A 26,716-nucleotide genomic window follows, 5' to 3' on the forward strand; every position below is an offset into this window, starting at 1 on the left:
GTATTTCGTACAACACAGAGTACAACTACCTAATGACTGTTTGGGGATGATGTTGTTACTTGCCTTCTCCCCTGATGTCACTCTGGAGGTATTAGAAAAATAGAAAATTGAATCTCAGCCAGCAGCTATAAAAAATAACTTCAGATGAGAGAAGATCACAGGTGTATGGAGCCAATCAAAAGACTTTACAGAAGATTTGCCTCTAAAACCAACATTGTGGTTTTCAATGTAAAGTACAGAGCACCAGTCCTCTACACTCTCTTTTTTTTACTGTTTGTATTTATTACTTTTCATGAGATAATATTGATAGATTGATCAATAGATAATCCACAGTGAAATCATTATTTTTCTTTTGTCGAACCAAAAAGTTAAACCCCAAATGACAGATCACAGTTATACAAAGACAAAAAAAAGTAATCTTAATTTAATTGAAGTAATAGATCATTTCTACACTAGTAATTAAAACTCTGAAACTCAATCTCTTTGCATGGAAAAGTAAAATGAAGAGTTGAGCAGGAACCCTTCTGTTTTGCTTGTGACCGTTGTAATTCAGCAGAAATGATGCATCCAGGTGGAGGAATGTGTTTGTCTTCAAATATCTGGGTGTGCCGCTGCAACAAAGTCAGGGCGGGTGTGGCGTCGCTTCTCTATCAAACACCTCATGAGCATTTATCTCTGGGTGCAGTGACTCAAACAGCAAAATTGACTTGAATTGGTAAATCATCAGCTAAAACCAAGGAACTGAGCAAGGTGCTGACAATCCACTGCTGCACCTCATGAGGTCTGGAGCAGGAGTTTTTTGTTCCGTAAAAACTAAACTACAGGAAACAGATGAGGAAAACGTGGGAGTGAGGATATTATTCAAATGTTTTCAGCCCGCAACACAGGCCTTGTGTAAACCATCCCAGGGCGAAGGCCGAGGTATTCAGGAAGTGATTATCAGCACAGAAAAGAATTTGGTGAAGCGACAGTGAAGCTGGTGAAGGGCCAGAGTGGTGCCCTAAAGGCTAATCAGTGATCAATGAAGAGGACGGCTAAGACAAATCAGAGGTGTAGGGAGAGTTCTGCAGTGACAGGGGTTTATTAACACTTAAGCAGAACAATTGCTCTAACAAAATAAATCATTTTTTATATCATGGGTTAAGGTTTCGAGGTTGAGCAAAACAAGCCAAAGGTTTCAGTTGAATGATTGGTTGATTTGTGCTCAAACAGAGCCATGCCAAACTTTACCTGGAAAATATAAGTTTATAATTATCAGTACTATGATTGAAATCAGAAATTGTCTCTCTTGAAATTATTACTCTGTACTGTTTTTTTAATGCACTTGTAACGTTGTTGTAATGTGTTTCTTTAAGATTTATTTTCAACCTTTTACTAACAACAGTTAACTGACAGGAAAAGGACGACAACTTATTATTATTTTCCTGTCTTTTGTTTTCTCTATTGATCAGGTTGTCAGTATGTCAGAAGACAGTGAAAATGCACATTATAAACTCCCCATAGGTTTTCAGTCTACTGTCACACCCTGAAATATGAGAAACAGAAAATTACTATAACAATTATTTAACTGTCAAATCGAGTGCCAACTGATTGACTGATTAATTAAGAGTACACAGAAAAGTCCATGTGCCAAAAACAGAAATGGGAAAGTTATTGGAGGGAAGGATGTCTCTGTTGTAAGTAATCCTCCAATACATGATTAGACTAAGAATCTGGACTACACCCAGTTTAATCAATGAAAACTATGTTCTTGACTCTATGACCTAATACTCAGGTGTAGCCAGATCAGACCTTACAATACAAGGATTTTAATGTGATTAAAACACGTGTGATTCTGAGAAAAAAAACAGAACTACAGAAAAGACAAGGCTAAATTTTGCTTTACTGAAATATGACACAGATTTTAGATTAATTCATGCTTCAAACAGAGGAAAAGTTAAAATTTCTATTTATAATCTACAAATTGCTTTTCTCCGTCAGGTGAGCTGTGTGTCCATCATATTCACCTGTTTATCTCTGATCACAGGCTGTGAAAATTCAAAGCTCACTGCCAGAAATGATAAGTCGGTGCTACATGGGGCAAACACGCTCTCACTGCTAATGTGATTCACACTCCGTCCTCACCCTGCAGCCGAACACAGTCCTGACCCCTGGACGGCTGAGAGTGACAGACTAATGAATTATCTGAGGGCGTTTGACAGGTGGGTGCGATGATAAACTGACGCATGAGCTCGGATTGAGAAACTAACAGGAATCAGTTAGTCAAGACAATCCAAGGATAGCCATCAAGTCTGGACTGGTCCTCAAGTTAGGCCGAAGAGGAGGATGACACACAGACACCTCAGCAAACTCTATCCATCACGCAAGCTACAGTTTACACCCATATGATGAACACCAAGCTACAGAATAATTACACCTAGACATCAAAACCACAAAAGGATCAACAGTAGCCTACACACATGGACTTTCATTAATACTGCAACAGAAACATAGAAAACAATAATTTGCATAATTTTAACATTTATATTTTTGTTCTATTTTTGAAAATCCTTCCAGGTGAAGGAAGCTACATTTAAACAATCCTTATTAGTTTGTGGTGATAAAAGGGTAGTTTAAATAGGCTACAGTTTATTGATGGTATGAAAACTGAATTATATGCAAACCATTTGAGCTGCAGCTGTTACTTAGAAGCTGTTATCTTTCAGTGTCACTGACAGTAGATTTAAAACTGTACAGTCTTGTACGAAACAAATAGCCTAATAAGCTCTTTTTTGTTCCAGCTTTACTTTGAATACTAATTGTTTAAAGCACGATTTTGGTCATATTTAAACAAAGTTTAGCTTATAAGGCCGATATGATTTAATCAATTGTGTTGTCTGTGAGTCCAAACTAGGGACACAGGTGGATAAGTAGGTAGTAATCCTTCATTGTTCCTAGTAGATAAACGAAACGAAACTCACCTCCATTGTGCGCTGCTGGTACAGGACGTCGTCCTGGCTGCTGACGCTCAGACGGGGCAGGCTCTGCACGTACATCGGGGACACACACTGCATCATGGGCTGAACCATGGGCTGAACCATGGGCTGGTGCTGCATCAGGACGTATGAGTGCTGCTGCTGCATGGGCTGCTGCAGCATGGGCTGCTGCATCGGCATCAGGTACCGCACCGTCTCGTAGCCGCCGTTCTGGACGATCGGCATCGTGGACACCGGAGAGATCACCCTGCTGGTGGTCACCGTCTCCGGAGACGTCATGTTCACCGTGCGGTAGGTCTTCGTCGTCTTCTGAGTCGTATGCACTGACATCTTGATCGATTGGATCGGGACAGACCCCCCACGAACAAGGAGAAAGAGGACACAAAGAGGAGCACACCTACTAAGTTACAACAACAAGAGAAGAAGGAGAAAAAGTTGGCCGCTTCTCAAAGCACCGCGGGCTCCACAGGTTTGTTCTCCCGGTGTCGGTTGTTTCAGCGGCGGCCAGGCATGTGCGTCAGCCGCCTCGGAGCAACTTCCTCCTCTGCTGTGGGAACTGGAGAAGAAAGTCCGGTTAGAGGAGTCCTGCCACGGAGAGCCGAGAGCAGACTGGCGAGGGAGGTGCTCCGCGTCGCCTGTCCATGCACCGGGAGGTGGGAGGGCCCAGAGACAATGAAGCTCAAAACCTGCACAGAGTTCAACCTGACACCGCCGTGAAAATGAGCTCACACTTTTCGACTTGTCAGATAGGTAGGGTATCATTTAGCTCACTGTCCCGAGTCCCGACTCCCTACCACATGTTTGTGTGTGTCTCTACTGCAGGTGTTGTGTTTTCCTTCCAAATTGCACACATGCAGGTGTAGAATTATTCAAATGGAGCCCACTAATCCTTTATTAATAATGATAAAACACTAATGGTGGTAATAACGGGTTATTCTCCCTGATGTATTAGCCTATTTCTTTTTTCTCGGATTTATTCCAAAGTTACGTAAGGATGTCACCTGCAGGAGGGTCGAGTAAATGTAAGTAACCTAGGTCAGCCACTAGATGGAGACAAACATCCAATCACAGAAATAAAGGGACCTGTTGTATGGATCAGCCGCGGCGTACCAAAAGGAATAGATAATAATAATAATAATAATAATAATAATAATAATAATAATAATAATAATAATAATAATAATAATAATAATAATAGCCCAAATATTTACCCGCGATTAAGCAAAATAAATTACAGAAACTAAATTGAATGCTATACTAGATCACTGACAATGATTAACAGATTACATAAATAGGCTATAAGGAAATAGAAAGAGACAATCTACTGTAGGCTTATCTGTTTTGGTTATGAAAAGGCTACAATGTATTGCACAATACATGCAGAGAATGAACAAGAGGTTAATCTGAAATATGACTCATGATGGACAATTAAAAAAAAAGATTAAATACATTACAATTATACATAATACATCTGTATGCCACATTCACCTGTTAAGGGGATTCTAGCCTCCTTACAGCCCTGTAGCCTATAGGCCCATTAAGTCAAGTGCAACCAGAACTATTTAATTTGTCAGTATTTAGTTTGAGTCAATTTCCTTTATTTGGTTAAGTCATCCACACAATGAACTAAAACTACACAGGGCCATGGTCAAGCTATCCTCTGCAATGGGTTGGACAATAATACTTCAACGTGTGATGTAAGTGATGCAAATAATTTAACATAGCTACATAACATCTGCTACTGGTTTACAAATCACTGAATGGTTTAGGTCCAGAATACATGAATGACATGTTAGTAGAGTATAAACCCAGTAGAGCTCTGAGATCTACTGACTCAGGTCAGATAGTGGAGCTCAGAGTTCAAACCAGACATTGTGAAGCAGCATTTAGCTGTTATGCTGCACACAAGTGGAACAAACTACCAGCAGAACTGAAATCAGCCCCAACTGTAAGCACTTTTAAATCCAGGTTAAAAACATTTCTCTTTTCACGTGCTTATAGCTGAGAACTTAAAACTTTATCTATTTTCTTTTATTTTACTTTTATTTGCTCTTGCTTTTAACTCTGTTTTCAGTGTTTTGTTTGTTTTTATTCTGTCTTATGCTTCTTCTTTTTTAATGTTTTGTCTTTATGTAAAGCACATTGAGTTGCCTTGGTATGAAATGTGCTATATAAATAAAGATGCCTTGCCTTGCCTTGCCTTGCCTTGCCTTGCCTTGCCTTGCCTTACTGGAACTGAATCAAATACTGGAGATGGATTAACCTGAAGCTTTTGCCCCCCCCCCCCCCCCCCCCGTATTCTCATTACCCACATAAAAGGTATGGTTTCCTGTCTTATCTATTACTGAGGGGATGTGAGATTCTCCATGATGTTCATCCCCTTCATTGCCAGGTTTTACATAGCATATCCATAGAGACCCCAGCACAGGACCAGCCTTCCTGATTATTTGCACCAGTTTGGTGGTTTCACTGGCTCTGATGCTGCTGCCTATTAGACTGCAGTGAAGACTATTGCTCTTGCCACAGTAGAGTGGTAGTGGTAGTCCTTTCAACATGTGGCTGCACACATTAAAGGACCCAGACAATGTGGTTTGATTTGGTGGTTTTCAGCCCCTTCGTGTATGAACAGCTCCTGCAGCGTGTAACTAGACTTTTATCATTTAATGATAATACAAATAATATAATTAGACTGAAAAGAGAATACGCACATAGGCTTACAGATTGTAAATGTGGAATAATGTAATTTTAATTAGCCTATTTCAAGTTTTCATCTTTCTTATTTTCACAATAAGGATGTTTTCACTTTAATTTCATTTTGTCGGACCCTTTGTGTATAGCCTACCACAGTCTCGCTCGCCAGACCCTCCTCCCAGGATTATTACGGTAAGTATTTTCTATTCTATTTATTCTAATCTAGATATTGATTACGCCTGCTCTTGTCACCATGGTAACTCAAACAGTGGAGGGTGAAAAACAAAAACCATGGGAAAAACCCTTTTAATATCTATTCTCGCGATATGTCACGAGAACTGCGACGTATTGTAGCTCTCATTCAGGAAACGTCTTTTATTTATCCGACACAATAATGGCAGCCACCCAACGACTCCGTTGTTCTCTTCGCGGATCCGTCGATATCAGGAGGTCGCCTGTGTTTCAGACGTCGCTCTGAAGCCGCCATTTCCTCAGGTAAGAGAAAATAAAGCCGCCGCATCGGTTCAGTGCTGACACCGTCGTTTAGCCTCCAGCTGTGTCGGCATCTCGTTGTCCTTCAGCGGCGCTAGCTCCGTTATCTCTGCCTCCGACCGGCGGCAGCCAAACTGCACTCAAAACTAGAGAGGATTAAACGACTGCACGTCCCTTGGTTGACGTTGGCAAATTATAAAATGCGATTTCATACATTTCGCAAATGATTAGCCGCCAGTCTGTAATTCGGGATAATAAAATGCAACATTCAGTGGACGAAAATTGGCGTTTTAATCCAGTTTTAATCTATCCATGTCTCCTTTTTTAGTCGTCGGAAACGAAACACTTGACCAGCCTATGAGGATTGTACGTTGGCGTGTAGGGATTGTTCGGAAATAAATGCGCATTGCTGGTTCAGATAGGTATGTGTTGGATCATACCAGTCACAAAGATATCGCCCTGGCCTTTATTGCCAGCCATGAAATGAAATGCTAGATTTTACTATGGTGATTTGCTTGCACGGGGCCGTGGCCTCTCTCGTTAACAGTGTTGGCAAAGTCTGTCACATAGGTCTGTATATCAGTTTGATTTATGAATATGATATCAGTGCACTCAATGATATTCATTAGAAAAACAACGTTTTCGTTTTGGACGGAGGTAGCAGCTCGTTTAGTTCGTCAATACCAAGCTGTCAAAAATCATGTATTTTGAAACACAAATTTGAGCGAAGAGCAACGTGTCCTCTCCAGCCTCTAGTGATGATTATCATTTAATAGCTAATTAGTCTACTGTATAAACTCCAAACCTGCTCCAAACCCCACAATTCAAATTTTGAGCTTTTATTTTGAAGTGGACCTGTGGTCTCTGTCAGGGATGCAGCGCCTGTGGAGTTACGTAATCCAGCCTGTCTGCCGTCATCCTCTGTGATAATCCTGCAGGCACCACTGGTTATAACAGAGGATAAGCCCCCTTTGCCACAATTGTCACAGTTGTTATATAGGCTATGTGTCTTTCTAGGTTCATCATCATCATCATATGCTAAATATGAAACCTATTGTATGTCATCACTGCTTAGAACAACCACTTCTTTTTATTCATGTCAAGTGGGAAAGATTCCCAAACTGCAAGGTTGAATTTTGAATAAATGTGCATGAAATATTTGAATTTGAGGGAATAATGCAACTTTTGGTGTCTTGAATATGTTAGGGGGGGGTCCAGTAAACACATATTGACACTGTCGATTACTATCTGTATAAAATATAAATGTTTTTGTGAGAAGTTATAGATTAAAGAGTCAAAAGAAGAAGAAGAAAAAAAACTTTATTTGTCCCCATAGCGAAATTGGTTTTCGGCATAACCGTGGACATTTCATAGACACCAAATTAAACACAACAACATAGTGGGACGCAGCAAAAACACACACAGATGCAACACCATAGAGCCTCCTCCTCACACCTTGAATGAGGTGGGCAGAGGGAGGAGCACTACTGCTGGAGTAGTACACACAATAAAAAAAAAAAGTGCATCAGCTGTTCAGTAGTTGATGGCTTGTGGGACATATGAATATTTGTTTCTGTATCTGTTTGTTGTTTAACTTTGTCTGTTCATCGCTGATCTGAGACTTGTTTTATTTTCTACAATAGTAGAAAATAAAAGTGTTGTTTTCCATCAGTGACCTCGATATGCAGATGTAATAACATGCAAACTGCTCTCTGTCTTGTTTTGTCCAGGTCCTGTCCTGGTTGATCTTGTTCACTGTCCTACTGAAATCATGTCTGGCTCAGGCGACTTACCAGGTAATTATTTCTCACCTTTTGGTCTGTGGCTGCTTTTCACTTTACAGCCATATTCTAACTTTGGGAAACAGCCCTTCCTGTTTCAACAATGCCTCTATGGACAAAGACAGAAAGGGCTGACCCAGTTTGGTGTGGAATACGCTGAATGGCCTGCTCTGGGCTCTGACATCAACACCGTCAAACACCTTTGGGATGAATTAGAAACACGTAAAACATCAGCAATGGACCTCACTGATGCTCTTATGGCTACAATGAGCAAAGAGTGGAGGTTACATGTCTGAATACTGAAATAACTTTCTGCCTCATTGTTCCTTCACTTTCTGAGAAACAGATTTTGTTTTGTTTTTGTACCCTTTGTCTGTTGTTTCACTAAATCCTTCAGGTTATTTTGTGGGGGTAGAAGTCAGAAAATAATGTTCTGGTTTTTAAACCACCAGAAAATACCGACTGACATGTTGCATCACACGAAGCAGGCGGATTACACAGATTGTTTTGTCTCTGACACCAGGCAAACCTTAGGGGAATCATACACAGTCACACTTTGAGAGCAGAGCGCCAGTCGCACATTGATTCACACTGAAAAACACATTGTTTAATAACATCTATTTATATCTCTAGCTGCAGCCTTAGATGAACAAAAACAAAAATATGTTTTCTCAGTGTTGCATGAAATCAGAGCCTCTGGCAACAAGCAATGATGATTTATAAACCCACTGATGCTGCCTGTTCTGAGGCTCAGGTATCCAAATCGGCATAGAAAATACCCATAACCAGAATTCATTCTGTCAACATACACACTGAGTAAACTACATCGTGAAAGCTGTTGGGTGTGTTGATAACCAAACCTGCCAGCAGGTGAGTGTCCATGAGTGAGCAGCTGCAGTGTGCACATAATAAATCTCTGCAGTGATCTGTAATGCTGTAGGGGGACACACGCTTTTCAACATAACCAGTGTACGAGAATGTGTTTTCAGCAGATCCCATTATAAGATCAAAGCAGACGCAGTAGTCTATTGGTCAGTCCCCTATTTTGTCTGACACTCAAAATATAGTTTGATATTTAAAAATCGAGCTTTATGGGACAAATCAATTAGATACAGATATTTATCCAATACTGAATCGAGTCACTGTTGTTTTTTTGTCTTTATACCAGTTCTTTCTCTCACTGACCTAAAAACAGTAACCAACGCCTTGATCCACTCTAGGTTGGATTATTGCACTGCACTCTATTTAGATATCAGCCAGACATCCCTATCCCGCTTGCAGCTGGTTCAGAATCCTGCTGCAAGATTGTTAACGGCGCTAGGAGGAGAGAGCATACAACGCCTATACTAGCGTCCCTTCATTGGCTCCCAGTCCCTCAAGGACAGGACTGAGTTTAGGGTTCTTTTATTTGTTTTTCAAGCACTATATGGCCTGGCTGCCCAAAGACAGACCAGTGGCTCCTGACTGTTCCCCAGTCTAGACTACCAGGAAAGGGTGATCGTGCCTTTCCTGTAGCAGCGCCAAAGCTGTGGAACAGCTTACCGTTCTCAATCAGACGTTCCTCCTCTGTAGCTACTTTCAAGGCCAAATTCAAAACTTTTATGTTTTCCCAGGCCTTTAAGTGTCCCTAATGGTCTCAGGTGTAAGATCTGCAAGTCCATCCCATTGTTTTAATCTCAACTTCTCTGACCGTGTTAGCAACGGTTACTTTGTACAGCACTTTGTTTGTAATTGTGATCATTGAATTGTACAGCACTTTGGTCAGCCTTGGTTGTTTTTAAAATGTGCTTTATAAATAAATTTGATTTGATTTATTGACAAAGGAAAGATAAACTATTGGCAGCCTTATATTTTGACATGACATGAAAATATTTTACTGTGAAAAATCTCTTGTCCACTCTGTCGTCATTATCCTCCTTCTCCATGACCCATCACTGTGATGGTGCCACAGCTGTTGATGTCTTGATTGTGTTTTGTCACTGCAGCCATCGAGGGTTCTGGGATGGGCGGGATGAGGCTTCCCATCGGGATGACCCGACGGGCCCTCAGCTACGACGACAACCTGGAGGCCCCCATGTCCACGCCCCCCCACGACATCAGCATCAACAACCTGTGGAGACGGCCCATCATCCCGGAGAGGAAGTTCTCGCAGCTGGCTGAGGTTAGACACGGCTCTCACTATCACACATGATGATGATGATGAGGAGGAGGAGGAGGAGGAGGAGGATGATGATGGTGTGTCATTTCAACCAGGAGGACGAGGGTGGAGCAGTGAGTCAGTCTACAGGGCCGGACAACGCCCCCTGCAGGTCACCAAGCGTAGTGAAAACCAAGGCCTCTTCCATCATCATGAACTCCCTCATCACCAGTATGTCATGTCTCTTTTTAAAAATAGAACTTAAGTAAGAACCAAAGTAAAGTAAAAGAATAACTGGAAGTTACCATGATAACTAAATGTATTTATTCTCTGTCCTTTCAGAGCAGACTCAGGATAGTATGTACAAGTTTGAGCAGAGGGCGGGGCTTACCGACAACAGCTACACCCCCCACAAAGGCCTCACCGCCGAGGAGACGAGACACCACCACCGCATACCTGAATCTCTCCAGGTAGCGATAACACAAGGACACACACCTGTAACTGACGTGCATCTGTAGATTATGTAGGTGTCTGGTCAAAAATTGGCCCCTGTGTTAAAACAGTTTAATGTGCCGCAGTGGGGGCGTCATGCTGCTTCATGTTCTGGTGGGACAGGAAATAAATTCAGGAAGTCCAATTTGGGTAAAAGATCCATTAGCCTGAAGACCCATCAGATGCTGCACAGCAGTTTATATCACTGCGTTTTACAACCCTGGATCGTTGCCAAGGTGACGATCGTTTTATCTTCCGTCGGCGGACTATAGAAATATAACCTCCTCTCAGTTTCTACAGTTTTTATACAACATGGGACCTTTAAGAAAACGCTATGTTTTCTAAAAGATATAGAATATAATTGTGATAATATGATGTAGGGCAGTACAAACTGAAGGAGATACAAAACTAGACAACCCGACCCTAACAAGACAACATCCACGACATTGGGAAAAGAGAACAGAACACACTGTTAGTATTCAGGCTAAACAATAGCTGCACGTGTGTATTTTGGTGTGGATGGGTGTTGTTTGTTTCAAAAAGAAAAAGAGGAAGAAGAGGTTAAAGGGGAACTATGCAAGTCCGGTCGCTTTTCCACTGTTTTGCTAACAATCCTCCCGGCCAATATAAAGCAGTTATATATCATATATGTGTTACGATGTGTATTTGTGTGGTCATAAACAAGAGATTACGGGTTACGAGGCATGTTTGTGTCATGGATGGTGCTGCAGAAACGAGAACTGGATCACCGGGTAGGCAGCCCTGATCCTGCAATGTTGGGTTTCAGCCAAGAGATGCTACGTGGAAGCAGAGAGCCTCCATTCTCCATTTATTTAACCATCACAATTACCCTGAAGCTGTTTAGGGTAAAAATGTAGCATAGTTAAGGTAACAATCTCGCATAGTTCCTCTTTATAGAAGGGGAAGAGCGGGAGGGAGGTTGAGGGGGAGTAGAATAATAAGATGAACAAATTAATGGTTAATGGAATAAATAGAAAATAAGTGGGATAATAAAATAATCCATTCAATAGGGGTTGATTGAGCCAGTTAGGGACCCACACAGCCACCTGGGACTGGTTCATATGAAGTTGCCCTTTAGTTTTAATAGATGTAAACATGGTAAAGGGACTTATTACTATTCAAAAGCACCATGTAAATAAATGAAGATCAGAGAAAAGAGGAAAAAAAGATGCAGGGAAGGAGAACTGGAGAGGAAGTACTCAGCGGTGTGGTGCAGTTTATTTCCACTAATTTTCCTTTGAAACACTGAGGCTGAAGCCTGTTTTTTTGTTGTTGCTCCTTAGAAACTCCAGATCCAGAGCATGGAGGCCAGAGAGGAGCGGCAGAACTCCTCCGCCCAGTCCACTCCATCCACAACGCCACACAGCTCCCCAAAACAACAACGCAGGTACTTTCACACACACACTGCCCTGTCGAATCCTGTTTGAGTCTGTCCTTTCTGACCCCAAAGAGAGGGATAAACACTAAAAGTCAACAACTGAGTCACGTTAACACACTGTGCGCGTGTGCGTTTGTGCAGGAGCTGGTTCAGTAGTACCAGTTCAGAGGTCAGCCTCAGCTCCTCCAACAGCAGCGTGGACATGGGTGGAGGAGACATGACAGGAGGAGCAGGAAATGCCGTTGAAAAGTGGGGCATCTTCTCGCCTAGGCCACTCGTCCACAAGTCTTCCTCTGACCTGGGATCAGACTCTACATCAGCAGGTAAACAGCATCTTCTTACAGTGAGACACTAAACCCTGACAAAAAGAAACCACCGAACATCCACATTCAAGTTTTTAAGTTTAAGGACCTTGTTTGTCAAAACTCGTATCACTTTTTATTTTGACAAATAAACCAAACAGTAAAAGCTCAAATAAACAGCGGCAAAAATTTGCATGAGCGTAACCATTAACTGAGTGAAAGGTGACTCCAGCATTTTTCTTTTTTTTTAATTTTTGCTCATTGCGTTCAACAATTGACCTTCAGACTGACAGTAAATACTGACTTCATCAACATCTGGAGCGGACGGTCCAGTGAGTCCGTTCACTCATTGACTTTTACCATAAGAGGAGAAGAGTTCCTCTGTTTCCCAGTGACATAAAAGCCGGATCAGACCTCAGATCATTAACGGCTGCTGAGGAACAACGTTTAGACTTTCACATGTGGCACAGTTCAGTCTGTTTGGAAACTATCAAAATCTTTTTTCCAGGATGACTTTTGGTAGGTATTTCAAGAAAATTTAGTTTGAGGAGGAGGGTATTAGAGGCTACAAGAAAGTTACAGACAGAAAGATTGAGTTGATTATCAGTAGAAATAACTGCTTGTATCTGGATTACAAAGGGAAAATAGATTTTTAGTTTGCAGAAGTAATATTGCTTTTGTTGAGGTAACCTTAAAATGCATTAAAAATAGGTTTAAAGAAATGTCACTATTATCAAAAAAATATCAGAAATAATAAAACTTAATTAATTTACATAACGTAATTAATCTAGCATTTTTTTTAAAGCCAGAATTACAAAGTGCCTCATATTATTTGAATAAATAATTCAATCAAAAATTATTAAACTTTGTAAAGGAATAAGAACAAATCCCATATTATAACATTGAAGAATGTTTCTGTACACACAAAATACAAGAAATGTTTTCCCTCTTTTCCCAGCAGGCTTTGCGTTGCAGGCGTACCGTGGTGCGCAGAAGCCGACCCCCATGGAGGTGATGAAATCGCAGGCCACCCGGCTGACTGACACCGCGGCCACCCAGAAGGTGGGCCCTCCCAAGATGGAGATTCCCACAGTGGAGGGCCGTCGGCAGGGAGCGCGGCCACACAAGCTCAAACCCCGAGACATGAACATCCTGACGCCCTCCGGCTTCTGAGAGGACACGCGACATCTGTGGAGGCTGCACGACGTCGCCCGCACGCGAAAGGTCCCATGAAATGAAAACCTCACTGTGTGTGTGTGTGTATGTGTGCGCGCGCAGTCACACTATCCGTTGTTTGACCTTAAATTTGTCACAGTGCATTTCTCTCATTTCTTCTCAGTCATTCAGTAGCTTCCAGATGTTAGTATGTTTCTTACCCGGGGCAACTTCACCCACCCCTCCAAGTATAGATCCTGCAATTACAGTATGTCTTGTTTTCACAGTCAATCAATGTTAGCATGTTCTCTAATGATAACTGTTGCTAGCAGTAAATGCATTGGTTTATATTTGGGCAACATCATGAATATTGTATGTTTTTTTTCGTTGTTGTTTGTCGACTGATGAAGACTAAAAAATGTGTCTTACTTTAACGCTGGTGATGATGAACTTTTCCTCCTCTTCCTCGGTAGCGGTTAGCTTGGTTAGCTCAAAACTATTTCATGGGACCTTTTAATAGCAGCTCCAGCATTCAGACAACCATTGAACTGTACACCATGGTCACCACTGAAACAATTATGGATATATATATATAAAAAAAAACATTAATGTCCCATCTGCACTGCTCTTATGCATATATTGCTTGGCTGAACTCTCTCATCTTTCACTCTCGTTAAGTGTTACACTGATCTGCAGCACGGTGACTGAAATAAAACATGAAACTGCCCCTGAGTCTAGAATAGACAGAGGGTGACTAGTGAAGCTAAAGGTGAAGATGATGGTGATCTTGGTTTAAATTGCCCCCCCCACCCCCTTCTGTAAATGCACTTTATCCCCACCCCTCCCATCGCAGAGGCTCGATCAGCTCGATCATCCAACCTGACGTGTTGAGGTTTCAGATTCTCTGCTTCAGTCCTAATTAGTCTTAACATGTTTTCATTCATTTTCAAAAAGGGGCATTTCACTAAGCAGGGTGGAGAGAGTAAAATCTAACCAAATCCTCAAAAGCAGTTTAATACAAATCAAACCAACAGAACAAAAAAAAATGAAACCAATTATTTAAAAAAAAGTTTGACTCAGGAAATTTGGCAGGATCCTGCTCATTGAAACGTTCCAGTAATTTCTGATGTGTTTTTTTTTTTTTTTTAAGCTGTTTAAATGTATAAATGATTTTTTATCTGCTACTGTAGCAACACATTTTGTTTGGTTGGGATCAGAAGAAAAAAAATCCCACCTGGTGTGTGAAGATGGTAAACATCAGAGCTGCATGTGTGCAAGTGTTTCAGAGTTGACTGAGAACTGGATAAACATTTATAGTAAAAGAGAAGAAGACAGTTTAAAGCAACTCTGTGCTCACTCTACATGTCTGTCTCTGATTTTTACCAGTAACTACGAAGGATGTCTGATAAGTTATGGTGCTGAATCGGTGCAGGAAGTGAGCTGGTGTTTTTGCTTTTTTTGTATTAAAGATGAATTTAGTCGTTACGGTGAGGAAACATTGAGAAACAATGTCGCCTTACTATGACACGAAAGAACTAACAATATACGTTTTAATTTTAGAAGCTGCAGTGAATAGTTTCTTCTTTACAGTTGCAGTTAATCATTGATTTTATATGCAAAGTTTCTGTAAGATAGCGGGCGTGAAGATTTAAGAGCGACTACAACTCACTTGTTCAATGAAAATGTAGCTCCTGGCTCATAGTTGTTGTCATGATTATTACTATGATGATTATTGCACTTTTGTTATTTAGTGGAAACAGGAAACCATGTTTTATGTGACCTGTAACTCTGCTGTGGTGTCAGTCAGGTGTCGTGTGTTCCTGTCACCCCGTGTGAACAATCCTAACGCTGGACTCAGAACAAAACCCACACTCCTGCCGCCAGCGGCTGTACATTTGAACTGAACGTGAACATGACTGTTTTCCGCTCAGTTACACTTTGTTAGGTTTCACGGTTTGTGTTCACAAGTGCTTTGTGTTTTGAAAGTGTGATGCTGTTCCCTTTAAATCTCCTCCTGACTGAAACATCACATCCCAATCTCCTCTGTGTGACGATGTGACTCTGTAGTACAGACTGACTGAATTATTGTATGTTTCTGTTTATATGTTTAATTATTTTCCAGTTGGTTAAGAGACCGTTTCCTTGATTTATACAGTCTCTACACGGTTTATTTTTCTTTGCCAAAACAGTCTGAAATTTGAGAATAAATGTTTCATTCTCATCACAAAAACAAGAGAAACTGCTTTGTCATTTCTGGTATGAAAAAAGTGTTTTTTTATTCATCTGATTTTGCATGGCATTTCCACAAAGGATTAACTCTTTATAGTTGTATAGATATAGCTCATTGGTTTGCAGTACTTTATTTCAGCCTGTAGAGGGCCTCACTTCACCATCTTCCATCAGTTCCTATGTTGATTCATTACAACAGGCAGATATTAGGGAAAAAAAGAACAAAAACAGTTACATTTTCAACAAATGTATGTGTAAACAAAGCTATTGCCACGGGGAGAGGTGCAGACTGTCTTTGTGGCGGCGTCTGATTGGATGATATTTGCTCGTTTGCTCCTCCGTCATCAGTCGGAGAGAAGCTTCCCGTCACATTTCACAGTAATTAAATCAGACTGTATTTCTCATCCTGAGTTTCCCTGCAGAGCTCCGGCAGAGTAAAGCACATCGTCTGTCGTTTTTATCAAGCAGCTCCACTGGACACATGCATGTTTGCAACTGACAAATACGCTGAGAAGATTTACTGATTAAAGTCTGTGTGGGAAACAGGATTTCATACGTTCATGCAGAGTGAACAGGACATGTGGTGTCTCTGTGTTTCCGGTGACTGTTCACTTTGAGTCACTAAAAACAAAAAATATCTCCACCCAGTTTCTTTTGGGCTGCAGGCATAGCAGTCTAAACGGTTTCCTGCAAGTCATTTTAGTTTCTAAAACCAATGTAATTTAATCTGACGTCCAGTCAACAATGCATCAAAAGCAAGTCTGTAGACCAGTGGGGAACCATCCAGTTGAATCAGAGATCTTTATCCATAAGTGAAACCAGGTTGCTCCACAATACCAAAGCATTTGATGTATGAACGCTCAGTGCATTAGGTTGATTGTGATTGATCTGGAGTCATCTATTTATCAGAGTAAAGAAAACAGGCCACAATGTTGTGTTCATTTCATGTCCAGAAAACCAGATCTGGGTCCTGAGTCAGGAAAAAATAAAAAGCATTAAATGAAAAATGAAAGTTCAGGTTGATAAATATGTAAAAAGCCTTGTGGACTTCAGTGACACTTGAGGATTAAGACATTTTTATCTCAAGTAATTTAAACTCTCCATTTAAATGGTGGAGGTCACCTCTCTGACTTCTCTGGAGAACACTACATATGTTCTCTGAAGTCCAACTTTGGCCACAAGTGTCTTTATCTGTGTAAGTTTTGAGAACAGAGAATGACATTTTGTCTAAAAGTTATTAATCTACTGTAGTCCCACATCTGGACCTTGATTCTTAAAATGTTCCAGGTGCTATTGCAGTAAACATCAAACATGTTTGATTGTGTTGTTGCCAAAAAATAACTTCTTGTTGGAGCCTCTCAGAGACATCTGTGCAGAAAATGGAGACCCTCCAAAACAATGTGACGTGATTTCAATGAAGGAGAAGATGAGTAACGCTGTCCTTTTTCAAATTATGGCTTATGGTTCAACTCAGCTAGATCTCTAGATCCTCCTTCACTACCTGTGTAGTCTGGCTCAGATCTATCCATACACTTCAAATTTATTCTCTCTTATCCTTCTTTAGAGACTCCCTCCTCTTCCTCCTTCACCTCCTCCTCTTCGTTTGATCTCTCCATACATCTGGAAGAACAGCTCCATCTCCCTCTGCAGCGTGGAGTTTCGGCGGTCGGCGTCGGCCTTGGCTCTCTCCATGTTGCGGATCTTGATCTCTGCAACGCTTTGGCTGCGCTTCTGCTGCTCTAGAGTGATCCGGAGAACGGCGACCTGCCGCTCCAGGACGTCATTGCAGCGCTCCAACCTGCATCACACACACACACACACAGACTTGCTTTTATCTGATGTCATCCTCTTCTTTTCATCATCATCATCATCATCATTATCATCTATTTTATCTCACAGTTTTACTCAGATGCTCTTATACTTCACACCTTCTGTTTTAAACTCTTTTATCCCATCTTTTCTAATCGTATTGTATCTCATCCTATCTGTTTTTATCATATATACCCCTCTTTTTATTTATTTTGTCTAATCAACTGCATCCTGCATTTTAATTTTTGAGTCCTCCTGGTCTCAATTTGTTGTTGGGTTCTCGTCTTGCCTGTGTTGCTGTATTGCTTGGGCGGTCCATCTCTTATGGTTTTATGGCATTTGTGACTTGTCTTTTACATGTTGTTTTGTGAAGCACTTTGTAAACTTGTGTTTTTAAAGGTGCTATACAAGTTATTGTTATTATTTACTTGTGATACAGGCTGATTTATACTGATTTATCTTTTTTTGTCAAGTCCTTCCACATCAAAACTGGAAAACCTTTTCCTTTACAGACCTTTTCTCTAGTTATAGATTATTGAGGAGAAAGGATGGCTTCCACCTCTTTTGCTGGTGTCTCACCTCTGTATCCTGGCCTGGTATTCAGCTTTCTGCTGGGCCATTTGCTTCTGCAGCTCTGCCAGGAGTGGGTGACCCTCCTCGGGCTGTGACTGAGGTTCGGGCCCTTGAACGTCTGGAGGACCGGAGGGGAGGAACACCTCTGAACTGCCTGTGCTGAGAGGGCTGTCGCTGAGTACAGAGCCGGAGGCTGGGGAGTTAGGGTGGTGGATGTCGCCATCGTCGTCTTCTTCATCATCATCACAGTTGTTATTGTTGTCTCCATGACGCTCTACATAACTGCTTTCCTGTTCTGCTACCTGACCTGAGGGTAACCTTTTAGATTTCTTTGGTGTCATGTCAGGACTGACTCTCGCATCCCCGCTCTCATCCAACGGTAGAACCTCACAGGAGGACCACGAAGAGGAGGAGTCCCTTGTCTGCCCCACCTCCTCCTGCTGGGCTTCCTCTTCACAAGCGCCAGTATGGCCTTTTGGATCATTGACTTCAAAACCTCCAGTGATGCCCTCCATCCTCTGATGTAGAGACACTTTGTCCAGGTTGTCATAAGCAGAGGGGGTACTGTCCTCCTGAGCCTCACTACTGCCCCCACTAACTGTTTCTGGCACTGCAGTCTCTTCCTCTGCAGCACTAGAGGCCCAGAAACCAGCATCTGTTTCTCCTGAGCCTGGCCATGCCTTTGCCCAGTCCATGAGCGTCAGTCTGGGTTTGGAGCTGTCTGATGGGGGGTCTTGTAGCTGGAGGCTGGTTGTGGAGGCTTGGACGTTTGCAGGAGACGGTCGGGCATAATGCTTTTGATAATCTACGTTGTGTCGGTCCGAGTGGAGCTGAGGGGACTGACTGGAGGAGGGCAGGGGGTAGAAGCAGTTCTCCGGGTGGGAGGAGGTATAACGATGGCCGAGAAATCTCTTCTGGCTCCAGGACGAGTCTGAATTGGCAGCAGCAGAGTAGATACCACTACGAGGATCAAGGGAGAAGAAGTCAGGGACAGTTTCATATCAAGCAAGGACAAAGCTACAACAGTAACGTGATACAGCTTTGTGCGCATGTGTGGTCTAGTCTCTTCCCAGGTCTTCAAAGTTCAGATATGAGTTGCTGTGAGTGTGTTGATGATTGATGGTGAAGGTTTACCAGGGCAGGTCAATCATACCTGGAACTTCCTGCGTCTGTGGACTGTCCCAGCTCTCTAGAGCGCTCTGCAATGAGAGGCATAGACAGCTGGCGAAGGCAGGGCGACGGGTGAAGATGTGGCTGCCTCAGAGCACTCGGTGACGCGTGCGAGCCTCCAGGTGGACAGCTGGAGATATGCGGGGAGACTTTGGCAAACAGAGAGTGATGTTCTCTGATCAGCTCCAACATCAGCACGTGGACCAATGCTGCACCTAGGACACAGGTAGAGGGATTGAGATTTCCTTTTAGAAACCTTTACACCATGATAGACGTGACGTGGCTTTGAAATGTCTGTAGCTACCTTATTTTTGCCACTATGACATGGATTGAATGTTTCAAATTTCACTAAGATGCTTTAGATCATCAGCTAAACACCTGTGCTGTCGTCAAACACTTGATAACCATTCCTCCAGCAAGCATTTAACACTTATTTTGTAGAAATCCACGTCTCAAAACAACCGATTTTCTATATCACAGATACTGCAGCACTGAAGCAGTGGCTTTTTTTTTGGTGACCATTATTTGAAACACAATAGAATACCCAGCTGTCTACCTCCCATGATGCTTTGTGGGTCTTCAGCTTTGGCTCGGAGGATGTTTGGCCCAAACACAGTGGCCAAGTTTTGGTCGCTCATCTTGTTGCTGCCAGAGTAACTCTGGACCTCGTTCAAGAACCTATGCAGATGCACATGCACACACACCAGTCACGCACACATGCACGTGAGCGCACGTGCACGCACACGCACACACACACACACAAACACACACACAGAATGCTCAATTCATTCAACAAATGTATTTTCACCAACCAAGTAATACACCGTGCCATCTGAAGAATTCTCATTGGAAGTCTTTCTGCCAACTTTATTTCCCAATATAATACTAATTATTGGCTACAGGCTGTCAGTCTAAAGTTTAAACAATGTAGGAAGGGTCTTACTGGCAGATGAAGTTGAGCAGGTTGAAGTTTGCAACTGGCAACTCATGAAGAAGATTCCTCAACTCGCCCAAACCCTGATGGACGAAAAGGGAAGGGAGAGTGAGAGGATGGAGGGGGGGAGAGGTGAAGAAAGAAAACACAGGAAAGAGGGGGGGGTCTGTTTTTGTGCAAATTAATTTAATCATGTTAGCATGTTACTGTCTGCAAGTGTGTGTGGAATTGAAGAGGCTTTCAGGTGGCTGTCACCTGTGTGCGGTCACTTCTCAGCTTCTGACCACACAACAGGAAGTCCTGGTAGCGGCTGTAGGGAACCAGAGGCTCCGGCAGCTGTCTGAGGTAGAGCTTCAGTAGTGAAGCCACGGTGTGGACGTCTGTGCTGCTGCAGGAAACACAAACAGCATGTTGTTCTGTTTTCACAAAACCCCTGACCAACAAAAACAACGGAGAGATGGAGCTGCACCTGTCGAAGGACGGTCTCTCCCCTGAATCGAAAGCCTGCTGCAGCTCTTTCACCAGACTGGCCTGTCCTGGCTGGCGAAACAATCCCACCTCATGCAGGCCATGCTCCCGGATGAAATTCACACTCTGCTCCACCACCAGAGGAACCAAGCGCACCCCATAACGTCGCTCATACAGCACCGTCTCCTCCAGACGCTGTCCAAAGACCCCTGTGAGAGAGAAAGAAGGTGATGAGATTCCTCTAGGAAACCAAGGGCCAGTTGACCTCAGCCAATCAGAAAGCAGATGACTGGTAAGTGAGCTCTTTGAAAACTATTTAATTTTTTAAGGGAAACAATCCAAACCAGGTGGTTGTTTATATGTGCTTACCAGTAAAAGGAATCCAGACTCCCTTGTTGAGGCTCTTCAGCCACTCGTCGCCCTGACCAGCGCTGTTAGACAGGAAGAAATAAGAGCCTGGGCTGGCCAACACATCTCTGTTACCTGCATCCACACAAACATGGACACGTTTAGGGGGAAACGTCCTGGTCAGTGTTTCAGGTTTTCAAAACAAGGTCAAAACATCATGACCTGATACCAGTATGTCATCACTGATCATTACAATAAACAATGAGCATCATACGAGAACCAGTCACACAAATGGATCTGTGGTTTTGTTAAAATGTTTTGTAAGTATTGAAGGGTCAAACAGGCGAAATGCTTCATGTCAGACAAAATCATGTATCAGTCAGAGGGAAAACTTTACTGCAGTAGCCAGTAGCCTTCCTTTAGCCCCATGTGTTGAGGCTACAGGCGGCCCTGGTTGGAATCCTGCATCGAGCGGCCCTGCATGTCACCCCCCCAACCCCCCCTTTTCTGCCTCCCCATTTACACTCTCTCGACTGTCCTGTCCATTACAGGTGGAACAAGCCCAAAAAGTATACTAAGAAAAAAAAAGAAGCTTCTTAAACACACTTTCTCTCTCCCACACACACACAGGCACCATGAGCTCCACCCTATCCCATCTCCCTATCTGCAGCACTCTTGGACTCATTAACACATTTTCTCCTCTCCTCCAATCACCCATCATCCCTCACTGTCTGTCCTCCTCAAAGTCACGTCAAGCACACACAGACACATACTGTACATGCATGTATGAAGCACACACACACACACACACACACACACACACACACACACACACACACACACACACACACACACACACACACACACACACACACTCACCTCAGAGCCTAAAGACTCTGAGTCAGCATCTAACTGATGTCATTCAAGGGCAACACACACTGTTCTGGAGGGATTAACAAATAATATGTTGATGGTCTGTGTGTGTGTGTGTGTGTGTGTGTGTGTGTGTGTGTGTGTGTGTGTGTGTGTGTGTGTGTGTGTGTGTGTGTGTGTGTGTGTGTGTGTGTGTGTGTTTGTCACCTTTGTGGCCTGTACTGTCATGTTTCCAGGACTTGAAGCAGCTGAGTCCCATGCTGCGGCACTCCTGCTCCAGTTGCTGCGGTAATGGTTGCAGATGGTCAGCCCAAATTACACAAAACAATTTTAAAAGTTTTTTTGCAGACTTCTGTGAAAGTTCAAAAGGAGAGACAGTAGTATAAATGATATTTTTTTAGTCAGGGTGGCACGACCCAGAGTCCTGATTTTGACTTCAGTTGGAAAGGAAAGCTCTTCGTCTTGAACACTGTGGAAGATTTGAGGCCATAAGTCGTTATTCCTGGAGGTAAAAAATACCCTTGAAAGAGGAACAATGTTGGAGGATAAAGGTCCCTGGATGTGGCACTTTAAGGGATGGATTAAGGTGAATGTAGTTTCTTTTTGAAGCACTGATTTAAACTGAGGCCCTCTGGGAGTTTAAACGCCAAATAATTGGTGTATATTATTTGAAAAGAGCTTATAAAAGAGCTTTTTGTGATGCCTTGAAGAGGTCCCAGTTGGATCACAGGTCTATTAAAGAGGTCCCTTGTGTATCGTAGAAGTTAAAGATCCTTAAAAATAGTAAGAGGCTCTGGTGGCTATTAAAAATTTAAAGAGAGGCATCTTGTTTATACAGTTTCCAGTGAATATTGGGTGTTGTACAATTCGGAAGAGTCTGTCCTTAAAAAGAGGCGTAAGATGGAAAGTTTCAAGTGAAGAAGGATTACTGATGTATAATCTAACCTTGAACGGAAATACCTGCCAAAATAGATTTCCCAAATATCTAGGATCCTTGAGGATATTTGGCCTTGCATGTACGTTTCTGGCGAATATGTAAAACAGAAGAGCATCGGACCTTATGGAGAGATTTCTGTTGGCTGGGTTAGGGAAGTTCCTGTTGAGTATGAGAAAGATTAAAGTCCCAAGATGTCGCAACCTCACGCCACTCAGCAAGCAGACAACTCTTCTCGGCCTGCAGTATTCTTAAAATCTAATTCCCATCTTCCCTTTGGAGATCTCCATTTGCCACGGATGAGCCGACAGGTTTACACGATTTATTTCCTGGGCGAAGTCGACATTTTCCAGCATGTAGCGTTTCCAACCTCTTCCTCACAGGAGCCATTTCTCCACAGCCACTGAAAACACAACTGAGCCACTGGTTTCTGAAAAAAGAAAAAAGTTCAAAACTTGTAAGAAAATGATTTAAAAATTCATGCAACAAGCGAAAGGGTTTCAAGCCATCCATATCCATGAGTCTGGATATACCCCGTCTTCATTTGTCCTTCTGACTGTGTTTAACAGGACAGGCTTTGTGGAGAATGAACCTCCTCACACCAGGAGCGAGTTGTCTGACTGGACTTGCTATCGTTGCAGTATTTCATGATGACCGTCTCGCTGTCTGAGACACAGGATCAGCATTATTCCACCTGTTTCTGTCTCTTTATATTCACATTTTCTCTGAGCAGCTGACGAAAAGTAAAACCATCCTGAAGGAACATTATACTCTTTTTCCTGACTCATTCCTGCTTCCACCGGCCGGCAAGTCAAACCAGTCCATTGTCCACGAGGAAGGAGAAGATCTTAGTATTCCCCCCTGTATCCTCCCACCCTCCCTCTCCTTGTCTCCCTCTCTGTGTCCTTTGCTTTATTAGCTCTTTAACTGGACGTCCTGCTCCATTTCCAGAACGCAGCCTCCACATCTGAATGTCCACATCTTCGTCCTCCTTCTTCTTCCTTTTTCCTTTCTACATGTCTCTCCCGTTGTCCATCTCTTTGTCCCCGTCTAACATGTCCTTCTCTCTCAGTCCCACTATCCTCACTCTCTTTCTCTCTCACTCTCTCTCTCTCCATTTCCCAGCAGTGTGTGTGCCCCCTTGTTGCCCCCCTCCCCATTTACCTCATCAATAACCATGCTCTGCGTGTGTGTGTGTGTGTGCGAGGGCTGTGCATTAGCAAAATTGGTTCTCTGCGACGCAGCGCTGTTTTACCAAAGTAATCACAGCTGATGGTGAGAGAGAGAGAGGCAGAGAGAGAGAGAGAGAGAGAGAGAGAGAGAGAGATGATCTGGCTCAAAGTCTGCTGCTGTTGAAGTATGGTCTGCTACACACACACATACACACACACAGCCACCATGATTCAAGTGGACATAAAAGCAAGAGAGGCTTGTCGGCCCAGTCAACTTTTGAACTCAATTAAAGTATGAGAAACCTCTGTCTTTTTTCTGATACAGTTTGATTCTATGAGCCTCATGGGCCTGAAATACAATACAATATATTGCTAAAGCTTTGTTATTAATCAATACAAGCAATCAAATATACACAATTGTCACGCCAGACAAAAGCATGTGGACATGTGAGCATCACTGTCACCTGTAGTCAGTGAACATGTTATCTAAAAAAAAAAAACAAGGGCATTTATCTGCTGCAGTGAGAACCTGGTCTCCACAAGGCTTTGGAGCCTGAATACAGGTTTGCTCCAATTCAGCCACAAGAGCATCAGGGAAGCCAGGCACAGACAATGCCTGCGGTTCCAGTTCATCCCATATGTGTTGAATGGGGCTTCATGCAGGTTAAGTCAAATAAAGTCAGGTCTCATACAACAAAAAGGGCAAATCATTGTTTAGCACAGTTCAGTAATAATGTGGCAGGTGGTTTTCTGCGTTGTAGTTGAGTTGAGTTGAGCATCTATGGGAGTTTAATCTTCAAAATAAATAAGAAGGGCGTCACAATCACCGAGCCACACTCACCACCACTCAGCTCCAAGCACACACAGCTCTATGACACTAGGTGGTGCAACGCCAAAACAACACCCCAGGGGAACAAAGGGCATACAATTGAAAATCACCAACCTTTTTTTTTCTTCTTTTCTACGGGCAGGAAATAATTATTTTGGGGAAGTTCACAAAAGAAAGATTATGGGAAAAATAAATAAACAAAACAAAATAAGAAAATTTGACTTGGCTCCAATAATACCTAACAATAAGGCTAATTGGAGTAAAATGTAGGGTACCTGGGAACCGATATAAGGGGCCAAAACAATTTGAAACATTTAAGGAAGTAGCCAATTGTCTTACATTTGTGGTGTTGTCAACAGATCTTGGCTTGCTAACATCTAGCCTTATCTAGCCTTATTAGCTAATGCCATTGAAGTGCATGGAAGTTAGCATTACCTGAAAACCATCCTAATTCAAAACTCCTCATAACTTACCTTTGTCTGAGTCTGACAGAAGTTGCTTCCATCTTGTCTTGTGGGTCTCCATACAACCTGTGGTCCGAAGAAAGAAACAAATACAAAGTTTGTGCAGCAGTGAAAACATTATGTTTGAGTGTGTGACAAAAATTGTTTTGGACAGGTAGGCAACGTAGCCTATGCCTTCTTTGCTGTGCAGACTTCCTATAGATATTAATACTTTACTGTGAGTCTGCCTGTCTGTGTCTGATTGACTGACCTCTAATCACAGCTGAGAGCTTTCACATCTGTCTGTCAATACAACTGGCACTGAAATGCATGCTCCTCATTACAAAGTGCTGTGTGTGTTTCTGCATGCATGTGTGTTTCTGTCCATGTTTGTGTGCGCATGTGCTCTCCACTAAATTAAATCTGTGGCCTGCTCTCCTCTTCACTTTAGCTGCATGTCTGTAATAAATCACATGCATGGAAATATTTCTAACTGCACGCCATCAGTCTCTGTCCCTATCAAGAAAAAATGACCTGGCCACTCCTCTAGTCCAACCACAGCACCCTCAAGTGACTTCATACATCAATTACAACTGGAATCTCTCGAAGTTTCATCAAACAGTCTTCAGTCTTTTCATCTTTTTTTTTTCTTTGAATCACCCTCACTGTGTTTGTGGCCATGCATCTGTGTGTTTGTGTTCATATGGCTGCTCCGTCAGAATGTCCTTATTTATATTGAAGCATATGGGTTGTCCTCCCACCCTATTATTATTTACAGGCAGCATGGCCAATATGATTTAGTTGATCTCACCTCCAAAGCAAAATAAGCTAATTTGACCAATAACACTGTTGGACACTAACGGAGTTACATTCCTCAGGTGAATATAAGCGATTCTTGCGGGCTCTGCATCTAATTGCCCACCTGAGTAGGACTGAGTTAAAGGACTGAAAAGTAGCACGTCCCTCTCACTCTGGGTCAGTTGTAGGTCAATGGTCAGATAGTAGGCCTCTCTTGTATTTGACCACAAGTTCTCATCAACATCTCATTTTATGTCTTCTGGAAAGTGTCTTCTTGAATGTCAAATGTAGCCTTGGCAGTGTTCGGAAAACGTGTCTCCACACCCCCCCGCTGTCACGACATCCAGTAAGGACATCTGGTCATGTAGATGGTCATAAACCCTCCACCTCCACTCACAGAAAAGTACCTCTTTTGGATTTTGGCGGGTGGGGGGCATGGAGGTAGGAATAGAAATAGCACAGAGAGTTGGAACAACCCATAATCTCACAAAACAACCTTTTTCTCCCTCTCAACTTCTGTATTACAGCACAAGTTAAGAAGGTTATCAGATCACACAGAGGAGATATCTGACGTATCTGCATCGTAGCGGCCATGTAGCCTAGTTCATTAATGCTGCAGATTAAGGGTATTGGTTGTGTAGTGTAGGAGCCATCACCTCCAGCTTCCCTCCACTCAAACTGCTGTACATCAGCACTGATGTAACTGCAGGAC

General features: G+C 42.6%; 3 protein-coding genes across 5 annotated transcripts in view; 1 reads left to right on the top strand and 2 right to left on the bottom strand.

The window, feature by feature from the left end:
- pof1b (POF1B actin binding protein) overlaps nt 1-3,572 on the bottom strand; it is a 32,292-nt gene extending 28,720 nt beyond the window's left edge. For both annotated transcript variants that reach the window (XM_083986235.1, XM_083986234.1), the window contains exon 1: nt 2,961-3,572. In XM_083986235.1, coding sequence (XP_083842361.1) covers nt 2,961-3,305 — 345 coding nt within the window. In that variant the 5' untranslated portion in view covers nt 3,306-3,572. The remainder of the gene's footprint in view (nt 1-2,960) is intronic.
- A 4,320-nt stretch (nt 3,573-7,892) lies between these two features.
- LOC310997634 (putative monooxygenase p33MONOX) lies at nt 7,893-15,639 on the top strand. 2 transcript variants are annotated; one of them, XM_083987405.1, is made up of 7 exons: nt 7,893-7,954; nt 9,925-10,100; nt 10,193-10,307; nt 10,419-10,546; nt 11,873-11,976; nt 12,109-12,290; nt 13,228-15,639. In XM_083987405.1, the coding sequence occupies exons 1-7, from the start codon at nt 7,930-7,932 to the stop codon at nt 13,440-13,442; spliced, it is 945 nt and encodes a 314-aa protein (XP_083843531.1). In that variant the 5' UTR covers nt 7,893-7,929; the 3' UTR covers nt 13,443-15,639. The 2 variants fall into 2 exon arrangements, with proteins under 2 accessions (XP_083843531.1, XP_083843532.1); XM_083987406.1 differs by having other exon boundaries at nt 13,231-15,639.
- A 1,574-nt stretch (nt 15,640-17,213) lies between these two features.
- LOC310996987 (rho GTPase-activating protein 24-like) lies at nt 17,214-22,096 on the bottom strand (the record flags this gene model as incomplete). The annotated part of the gene is made up of 9 exons (XM_083986551.1): nt 22,036-22,096; nt 20,977-21,090; nt 20,609-20,816; nt 20,395-20,527; nt 20,149-20,222; nt 19,762-19,883; nt 19,189-19,420; nt 18,042-18,995; nt 17,214-17,451 (listed from the first exon to the last, which is right to left on the bottom strand). Exons 1-9 carry the CDS (start codon nt 22,085-22,087, stop codon nt 17,214-17,216), a joined length of 2,127 nt encoding a protein of 708 aa, XP_083842677.1. The 5' UTR covers nt 22,088-22,096.
- Nucleotides 22,097-26,716: the final 4,620 nt, after the last annotated feature.

The sequence above is a fragment of the Trachurus trachurus genome (assembly GCF_905171665.1).
Source record: "Trachurus trachurus genome assembly, chromosome: 14".
NCBI lineage: Eukaryota > Metazoa > Chordata > Actinopteri > Carangiformes > Carangidae > Trachurus > Trachurus trachurus.

Bases quoted from the DNA above. Each gene is read 5' to 3' on its own strand.
- LOC310997634 (XM_083987405.1), top strand. From the start codon at position 7,930: ATGTCTGGCTCAGGCGACTTACCAG. The intron at 7,955-9,924 runs GTAATTATTTCT...TTGTCACTGCAG, and splicing joins TGGCTCAGGCGACTTACCAG to CCATCGAGGGTTCTGGGATG. The intron at 11,977-12,108 runs GTACTTTCACAC...GCGTTTGTGCAG, and splicing joins TCCCCAAAACAACAACGCAG to GAGCTGGTTCAGTAGTACCA.